This window comes from Sander vitreus, chromosome 2 (assembly GCF_031162955.1).
Source record: "Sander vitreus isolate 19-12246 chromosome 2, sanVit1, whole genome shotgun sequence".
Taxonomy (NCBI): Eukaryota; Metazoa; Chordata; class Actinopteri; order Perciformes; family Percidae; genus Sander; species Sander vitreus.
This window is the reverse complement of record NC_135856.1, coordinates 24279689-24290036: the sequence shown is the minus strand read 5'-3', so window position 1 is coordinate 24290036 and position 10348 is coordinate 24279689. Positions and strand designations below refer to the sequence as shown.

The 10348-nt window shown below is 41.1% G+C and overlaps 1 protein-coding gene across 1 annotated transcript; it reads left to right on the top strand.

Moving 5' to 3' along the window:
* The first annotated feature begins 3556 nt into the window (after window positions 1-3556).
* gprin3b (GPRIN family member 3b) lies at window positions 3557-8425 on the top strand. The gene is made up of 2 exons (XM_078269779.1): window positions 3557-3795; window positions 5557-8425. The coding sequence occupies exon 2, from the start codon at window positions 5643-5645 to the stop codon at window positions 7839-7841; it is 2199 nt and encodes a 732-aa protein (XP_078125905.1). The 5' UTR covers window positions 3557-3795; window positions 5557-5642; the 3' UTR covers window positions 7842-8425.
* The last annotated feature ends 1923 nt before the right edge of the window (window positions 8426-10348 follow it).

The window sequence follows — 10348 nt, the reverse complement described above, 5'->3', positions numbered from 1 at the left end:
AAATAGCGGACACACTCCGAGAAACATGGGTTGAATTTTTTGATAAGGCTATTTTACATGACGTCTGTGAATACAGCACACGCCAGCCTTTCAGTCTACGTTTTAAAGCGTCATCTACTGTCCAAACCTTACTGCTGTCTGGATGGACTGTGCTTCACATGGCGTCACAGCTACAGAGGAATACAGAAAACCTCTCGTTCAAATACTGTGTATTTTAAGCATTAGCTAGAAAGTAAATCAAGATATTCTTAAAATTTCTAACATTTCCTTCGGGATGAATAAAGTATCTATCTATCTATCTATCTATATAGATATAGAAATTATAATCTGCAGATTAGGTTGGTTTTCAACTCATAGAACCAGTTTAGCCAATAAATTGCCTTTCCCAATTTAACCACAAGATGGTGCTAGATCCACAATAGGACCGTGTTAGATTAAACTGATCAAGTCTATTTTAAAAATGCACCAATCATTTGGCTCCATTATTACATACAGATACCATTGATATAGAGTGTTACACTTTCTGTGTCATAATTTCTAGCCACTGTTTAAAAAGGTTGCAACAGACCATCCAAACAGGCTGCACATACACCCTCGTCCCAAAGCACAAGTCTGGCATGTCAGCAATGAATCCGGAGTTGCTCACCAGTGGTACACTCTGTAATTAAGTCGTTGTCTACCTTCTCACCTAATCAGTCCCTCTGGGCTTTTAAAGGCAGGAGGTCTATCCCATACAATTACTGCATTCCAAGATGATCTCCTTTCTCAGACCTAGCCTATATTTGAAAACTGAATCCCCAAAGTAACCACTTAGATTATAATAAGAGTCTTTCTGGGTTAAGTGAAAAATAATCAAAGGTGTAATTTAAAAGATACTTTGAATGCTGTGCTCTATACACTCTTGTACACATACAGGGGCATGTCCTTCAGTGTCCAGGGTTAGCCAGGGATGATGCGATTGACAGGACGATCAAACCACCACCGTTTCTGAAGAAAAAAACCAAAGGACAGGTCCTAGAGTACAAGTAAGTACAATATTTTTGACCAGTTCTGCAAATGAATGACAAAGTAGTTTCTTTGATGGTACCCAAAACAACCCACAAGCCTTCCCTGATCCTTAGTCCCTTCTGGCAGGATGACATTGTGTAAGAACCTTCCAAAATGCATGCGTCTTTTACAAAAATGATAATTACCGTTTTCTGATGTCACTATAGTTTTAGGGCACTGTCAAGAGAAAGGATCCATATGCAGACAATTGAGCAGACATGAATGAATTTAATTTCAAAATGGAGGTACACAAGCTTAATGTATCATATGACAGGAGTCAAAACCAGGAGACCAGTCCAAACAGGCAAATTTATCTAAAGGGGTTAAAGAGGGAATCATCAGTCCGTGGATTAGATAATCTAATTTGTATTTATTCATTTATACATTCGAGAGGGACAGGGCACGTTAATGAACATCAGTATAAAAATGCAAGATGTAATGCTGGAGTTAGCAAAAATGCTAATTTACATACATCCACAGTCCCTAAGCAGGTAACAAAAACAAAACATTACAAGTAGAGATGGTCCGATACCATTTTTTGCTTCCCGATACCGATTCTGATACCTGAACTTGCGTATCGGCCGATACCGAGTACCGATCCGATACCAGTGTGTCATATATTTTATTATGTTTTAACAGCTGTATACTACTATCTCTGTATGGATGTGATATTATTTCTATCTTTGTTGTCAGTCTGGCTCAGGTTAAACTCTTTGTGAAACATGAACGCCCCAGAACTTTTTTTTATTATGCAGTTTGACAGTCAGTTATAACGGAAAAAGAACATAAATAAACTACTTTAACGTAGATTTTCTTTAGGGCTTTATTACGTGGTATCGGATCGATGCATAAACTCCAGTACTTCCCGATACCAATACAAGCGTTTTAGGCCGATACCAATACTGGTATTTGTATCGGAACATCTCTAATTACAAGTAACACTATATAGATACAAGTATAGGCTACAATACACATGTAAAACGACAAAACACATTTACCAACATATCTATGAAAATGATCACAGTTGTGGTTTGCCTGATTTCACAGGCAAAGGATAATTTATCATGGTGGTACAGGTTACAGGGTACCAGAGGCTTGAAAGCAAACGACATGAAGCAGCAAAGCAACTTTGACAATCTGACAGGGAATGAGAGGAAATGAGTCGGTTGTCTACTGTAGGGCAGACAAGGGAAAGTGGAAACAGGTGAGCGGGTGGATGAGGGAGTCTGGTGGACAGGTGGAGAATGGCAATGAGCAGGTTTGGGTGATGTGGCTCGAGGGAGGGACAGAGAGGCAGAATGTGATAGGGGCACTCTATCAACTTCTGTGGCTCTGGAGGAAGCTGTAGAACGTTTGAAAAAGAGACAGTCAATTCAATTTCAATTTATTTTTCTTGTCAGGAAAGTCTTAATCAAACACACTGACTAATACACACAGTGCACACCTGAAGAGAACCAATTGTTTTCTAATATACATACTGTATGGTAGAGAGAGATGCCCCTCTAATTGTCTTTTATGATATGATAATATGCTGTGCGTTGAAATGCCGTGCCAGTTTTGGAGCTAGCGGTCTAGACATGCCACTGTCAACCTTTTAACTATTATTAAAAACACAGAAAGAAAACGCACATTTTCTCTGCTGTAGTAAAGCGGGAAATGATTATTACTAGTCCACCGAAACTTATTTACAATATCTGGTAACAACTTTTTCAAACCTTTTCGTCCTCATTACACTTTTATTGTAGCCGCTTTTCTGTCATCGAGAAAGGGATAATTCCAAATATTTGGATCAGATGGGCCTATCACATGAAAGTCAGCTAAACTGAAATAGCTGCATCTTTAAGGGAGTAAGATACTTCGCCTCGCCTACAATAAATGTACTGATTATAAAAGTGATTTATTTAGCAGACCTAATAAAATGTCTTCATTTCTAAGTGCGGTTTGTAATCTAAAGGTAGGCCTACAGTACATGCTACCTGATTCTACTCAGAAACATAACCTGATATTCCTTTATGCACCCCTTCAAACAGACACATAAAGCACACAACACACATGCTATTCTCATAAATCCATATATAAATGATGCAAAAAGACGCACTAAAATAAATGACATAACCTCTTGGAATATAACTGTGCCTCTGCACACACATGATGCTGCTATGATCTAATAGTAATCAATTTCAAGTGCAAGTGACGCTCCTATGGATGCCTGCGGCTGATACAGCACTGCCTCCATTCTCACCCTCTCCCCCATTTCATCCATTCATTTATTTGCTGCACCACGTTGCCTGCGCTGGGCCAGTTCAGTCTGGGATGACACACACACACACACACACACACACACACACACACACACACACACACACACACGCGCACGCACACACGCACACACGCACACACACACACACACACACACACACACACCATGAGAGGTCAATTGTAAACGCTCCACTTTTTCTAAGCATGAGGCAACGCTAATCAAGAGCTCAGTGAGGCAGCATCCATTGGTCGGACCGCGGTGACTCATTGCGCACGGTCGGTCGGTCAGTCAGTCAGGGGGCTTTACATTTTGCACTTCGCTGTGGAGGATCGATACCTTTTAAAGACCTGTATTCTGACGGAAGGCGTGGCTTGGTGTCACAGACACAGGGCTGGTTTTCCATATTCATTTCTAGGGTTTAGCCTCGTCTCACTGACACGGACGCGCAAACGGCACCCCAAGGAACGGGACATAAAGCGTCTCTCAAGGTAAGCCACCCTCCTCTTCTCATTAGACTGTGGTTTCCTTCGTGTTAGATGTTGAATTTGTCCGCAAGGTCATATCAAATAAGCAAATCTCAGTGGCCTCTTTGATATTGGGGTGGGACAGAGCTGCAAATGTAGGCTACATGATAGATCTTAATTGGCCCGAATAGGTCGTGTGCATCACTTTAATGTATATAACGGTGTGCATGAATTCATATTCTGGACACACTGTCTGTTATCTCTAAACTGCTGCAGGCAAAAGACACCAGGGCGTTTTAATTGTTGAATATCTAATTAAAGGCAGGATTATGCATTCCATAAACAGTTGCACTTTGTCAACAGACGGCAGATGCGTAGTGGGGATAGCACAAACAAATGGGCTACACCTGTCCATGACCCAAAACAGTAACCTACTATTCTGTTTTATTCAAGTCACACTTACTCTTCCAGATTAACAAGTACATTAAGAGATACATTATTCTGCATCCTTGAATAATGTATGTAGACATAAATATTACCTGATCTGTAAAAAAAAATCTATTGTTGTTGTGGAGATGTTTATTGTTGTGAGAAAGGGGAATAGCTGAAAAGACAAGGCTGGTTATAACCTTTCTTTCAGTGAGATATGCTGCACATTATGCAGAATGAATTCTCATCGGTAATGTCAGTGAAATGGAAATGACCAACTTGCTCCCTGTGGACCACTGAATTATCAATCGGTGGTTCTTCCTCCTCTTTTGATGAAGCCTGTAGACTGTTTTGTATGATTAAAGTCTCACTCACAGTGCAATTCATTTGTCTGACACCAAAGGATCAGATACCTCAGACGTCTGCTGAGTGCTGGCACATTACTTGCAGAATTGGCTCAGATGCTTTGACACTTAGGAGACAGACTGAGGTGGAGTCATTCATCAGGTCTGGGATGAAGAGATTTGTGAAACCGAATGTATGCTGGGTTGATTAGATAAAAGAGGACCTAAAGGCTCGTTATTTTAGGCTTACAAACCTTTTCTGTTTATATTTCATAAACGTAGCTTGACAGAAGAAGGGAGTTCAACTTGAGAATTGTTGGGAACTGCATGATACTGCCAAGCAAACACATAACTAATTTGGGTTTTTCGAACCACACACGACTATTGGTTCCAGTGAAACTCCACTAAATGTGGTACATATACAATTTTTAATCAGAAATATCCCGGCCTTATCTGTAAGCACTTTTAGCCTACATTAGGTCAAAGTCTTATTTCAGCACTTTGCTTACTTTACTTGCAAGTTTGTACATTTTGCTTTTCTTTAGTCTGACACAGCATTTCTTTAGGGATTATGTTTTAAGTAGTATTTACAGTAACTAATCATCAAGCAACATCACTGTTTAAAGAAACATAGCTTGTATATATCTCACATCATTATGATTTGGACATGGAGTGTTGGTATTATAATGTTATCTTATGGTTAATTAGATCCTTAGGCTTGGAGTCACATTCATCTTAATTCAAAACAGTAGTTGAATTGGGCAAATACGGGTCATTGATTCTTCTCGTGCTTTGCCTTTATTGTAACACTGATTATATAAAAGCATGTAAATGACTTTTCAAAGAAACAAACTGGAATGTAGACTAATTTACATAATGCTCATCTTGGCCTTGACTGTGAGGCCTATGTGATTCTGGTCTGATTATTTTTGTCTAAATCAAGATTACAGTTAATAAAAAGTAAAGCTCAATCATTAAAAACAAACTAAGTATTTCTATTTTCCTCTTTTAGGGAATCACACAAAGTGACTGATATTGCACATCTGTTTTCATCTTTGGATTACGACAATATTTAAGGACTGGAACAGTAAATCCGGCATGGGAACTAACCCAAAAAGAACAGTGACCGTCCAGATGGTGCCTCAGCTGGCTGTGGTGGACACTCTGGGCAATAAGGAGCCTAATGCCAACTGGGCTAAAGAGCCCAACCTCAAACTCTCTCATGTCTGCCCAAAACCCACCGTCACATCTCCTGACCACAAACAGGATAACTCATCTCTGACTGCTTCTCCCGCTAACACCACCCAAAAAACAGCTTCCAAGGGGGGTGAACCAGTTAGCAGCACTGTGTCAGACAAACCAGTACCAACTAATGATAACCAGACAAAGTCTGAGTTTGTGACAGGTGGAGACCAACTGATGCAAGACCAGTCTCTGACAGGCCAAGGTGTGGGTGATGCAGGAGGTGACCAGAGGGATTCTAACGCTAATATGAAAATGTTAAGCCTGGCTGATGAAAAGGATATCTGTAAGGCCGATGTGTTGTCTGCTCTTTCAGCGTCAAAGGTCGACATGCAGACCAATGACTGCAGAATAAAGGGGCCAAGTGGAGCAGAGGAGAAGTGTGCAAAGCTGACATCCTCAGCCAAAGCCGCAGCACAAAAGGACAGTAATAAAAATGTTTCTCCAAATAATAAAAATCTTAATGCCTGTGAAAAAAGGCATACGACATCTGAACCACAACACGATAATAAAGGGAGTATTTTATCTCCCAAAAACAAGGACACAGCTGAACCAGAGAAATCTCAAGAGCCTGATCATGTACGTAGCTGCTCACAAAGCTCTGTGAGTCTGCAAGAGATTCCCAAACCTAATCAAAGCAAGGAAACTACTGCAGCTCCTCTTAGCAGCACTACACCTCTGTCTAAGAGCAAAGATGCAGAGGCCGAGTCTACAAATAAGACTTCAAGTTCAACGCTTCCAGAAAAGGATTTGCCACCAGTAAAGAAACCTACAGTCTCCTCAGATAAACATCAGCCAGTGTCTTCACAGAAGGACCCCTCCACTCTGCCTCAGGCTACACAAAACATGCCGGCAGATGGGCAGGTGTCTGAGGAAGCCAGCAAGACTGACACAGCTGTCCATGAAGGGCAGCAGCACTGCAACCTGTACAAGGAGGCTTCAACAATGACCTTATCCCCGTCATCCACTCCAGTCAGGCAGTGTCATGATATGGAGGTTCAGGCGGTAGCGAACATGTGCAGTAAGGCTGTGGCCACAAGTCCGAGCCTGCTGCCTTTCGCCATGCCTCGCAGGCTGAGCGATGGTGCAGTCCCCAGGGAGGCCACGCAGAGCCTAGCGGTAGTCTACCAGGAGGACGGGGGTGTGGCACTACATCAGATGAGCATGAGTTCTCTATCCGCCTCTACTGATCCGAGGTCAGAGAGACTCACTGTTGAGGTGGAGATGTGCCCCAACCAAAATGCTGGCGTGGTTTCCCACTCAGAAATATTGTCCCAGCAGCAAGACATAAGGCTTGGAGCAAAGCCTAAAGAACCCAGGTCAGCTCTGTGCAATACGCAGCCAGTTTATCAAATCAACATTGAACACAGCAACCCCAAGGAGCCAGAAAAGACAGGCGACTTCCAGATTAAAACCGGAGTTCAGAAATCTTCAGCCAAAACAGCCCCTGCTGAAGCTCCCTCTCTCAAATCAGTAACAGCCCCAGAGACAGCCGGTGCTACCAAGTCTGGATATGTTGACAGTAAAAATGCTGCGCTGTCTAAGGTTGCTGTTACAACCGGGCCCAGCAAGGCCCTGCCAACAACAACAGCAACAAACACCACATCAAAGCCAGCTGTAACTAAAAAAAAGGCTGAAAGTCCAAAACAAAAGGCTAAAGGTGGGGGTAAAGCCCAGAAGAAGGAGAAAAAGTCAGGCAAACAGAAGATAGAACCGGAGAGAAAGGATAAAGAGGACGACCAGAAGCAGAAAGAAAAGGGCGTCCATGATGTCGTCTGGGATGAACAAGGGATGACTTGGGAGGTCTACGGTGCTTCTGTGGACCCAGAATCCCTTGGTTTTGCAATTCAGAGCCACTTGCAGTGCAAAATCAAGGAGCAAGAGAGGAAACTGATTGTCCAGACCTCTTTCCGAAAGTCAGTCTCTGGTGTCGACTCTCCGCGACATGGCAAGAAGAACAAAAGGAGGCAGCAGAACATTTTCAGGTCATTGCTGCAAAATGTCAGACGGCCCAACTGCTGCATGCGTCCACCTCCCTCCTCCGTCCTCGAGTAGCACAGCACAGAGGTAGCCAATGTCAAACTCCTCCCTTTTCCTAGAGAGCAAAATGTTTGTCCCCCCCTCATCATGATTACAATGCCAAGTGAAAGCATTAATGGGACAATGATCCCTGTAAGTAAGTATACTGGAATGTTGTAAGAGTCAAACTATGTGTGATGTTTGTGATGAAAGACGGTTGCAAATAGTACTATAAAATGAACAACCCAAGACTTATTTTCTAGAAATAGATATTATAAAAAGAGAGAAAACTTTTTTAAATAACAGAGGCAATAATAGTGAAACGCATGTTTGTTAGTTACAATGGCAATCCAGACCTTCACAGTAAAAGGCACTGATCACGGGGTAAATATATTTCTTACTGTCAGAATATTTGTGCAAGTATATTAAACCAACATCTCATTGCATTTGCTGCATTTATGGTATATGTTTTTGAGGTGTTTTGGGGCCCTATATTTATAAGATTGCTGCATTTTCTTTTCATGCACATTTATTTTTTGTGAGTGATTACAGTACGTTGTACTGTTGTGCAAAAAAAGGGACTGTATGCATACATGCGCTGTTTAATCTCTGTTCTTCTTTGTTTGTTTTTTCTATTAAAACAACAAAAAACTAAATTGAGATTTATATATTCTTCATTTCTGACTTGAGCATCCCCGTTCTGATGATATTTAAGCTTCTTTTTTTAAGTCTATTAAAAACATGAGATAGCACTTCATTGCGTCTGAGCCAAGTGCATATGTCAGAGGATGTGAAAGCAGCAGGAAACAACGCAATCCACAGGAGAGTGTCAGACTTCAGCTGAGAGTAAAGGTACAGTACTGTAGTTTTATAGACTGGGCTGGATATGTTAGTGTCAGAGACCGTTTCTGATCCCTTATGGGGGCATGAGGTTTGTTCAGAGGCTAGTTAGCTCCAACTCTTTCCTTTTGAGACCGAAGAGATTAACATCCCAAGTCTGCATGTGGGCCTAGATGGCAATATTTTATAATCAGTGCAAGCGTTTACATGAATCCACCAGTTAGCATTGTTTAGTTCTGTGTGAACAGAATATGTACAAGTACAGGGTTCAGTCAGCCAGAGAAAACTGTGCATATCTGTAAAACTGTTTTATAGTCAGTGAAGGACAGCAGAGACCCAATCTTGGGGATATTTCTAAGAACAAGATTTACTGTTTTGGGCATAGCCTTGTGGAGTAAATCTGAATTAAAGATACGATTTTGAGCAGATCATTTGGAATAAGTGCAGTGCAAGCAAAGACTTGAAAATTGGTTATTATACAGGTCTAAAATAGGCAGTTTTTGTTTTATGTGCATTGAACAGAAGAAATTGTCTATTGCCCATTGTGCATGGTATTTTTAGTAATGGAGACCTGGGTGCTGAGGGACAATAAAACAAACCTTATTATATGCAGGAATGATAGCAGCTAATATAGAAACATATGTTGTAATGTTGTAAGAGCAATTTTAGGATACCAAGACTTTCTAAATTGAAGAGGTGCCTCTGCTTGCGCACACACACACACACACACACACACACACACACACACACACACATCAAATATCCGTCATTCAATGCAATCAAAGCTTCATTTAGTGGATATAGTGATATATTGTCAATGCACCCTCACACAACCAACTCTCTAATCATACAGCTGTCTTAAAGATTCCCTATTGTAAAAAGTAAGATTTCAATGTATTTTTTTGATTATAAAGCAGGTCAAGGTGCTATATACTGTAAATACTGTGAAAGTAACAAAACACTCAATCCACAGAGAAATGCACACAGCATGTCCCTTTTATTCTGTTTGGCAGTTGAAATCAGTGGAGGCATTTTAAAGCATGCAATGATTAGTCGTTTAATGGATTCATCGATTGACAGAAAACGAATCAGCTACTATTTCAGGCTGTAACTATGAAAAGTAATGCACTGTAATTCGTATGTATTCCACGTATTTATTGCTGCATGCACTATATTGACTGCTGCTGTATAGGAGCGCTGTGGTCTGCATAGGGAGGAGGTCAGGGTTGATGGGTTATAAAAGACACGGCTTTCAAGCGGGGAGGCAGAGTTTGTTGTCATTGTTTTCAAAAGGCTTAGCTTTGACTAAAACCCTTCATACTCAGAGGAATATTTCCAGAAAACAATTCTTTGATGGTGAACATTTCCTTTCAGTGTGAATTTACTGTCCTGACCAGTGAAACGCTGATTTCAGGCGACTGCTGTTATTGTCTTTACAAGCATGTCACTTCCTGTTAATATCAGGATGCGGTAGCAGGGAGAAAAAAAAAGTCCTCTGTATTCACACAGTAGTCTCTGTCACAATCTGTAAATAGCAACACAGACTGAAGCACCTAATCTTCAATCCTTTTTTATTTTGATCCTCTAGGATCAGAGGATCACATCTATGAAGTTGTACTTATATGTTATATCTGTCTCATACCTGCTCAGATCTGTGTAACAAGAGCATTGAAATGTTTCTGGAAAGAGCAATGACCGCCATG

Coding starts and splice junctions, on each gene's coding strand:
- gprin3b (XM_078269779.1), top strand. CDS start 5,643: ATGGGAACTAACCCAAAAAGAACAGTGACCGTCCAGATGGTGCCTCAG.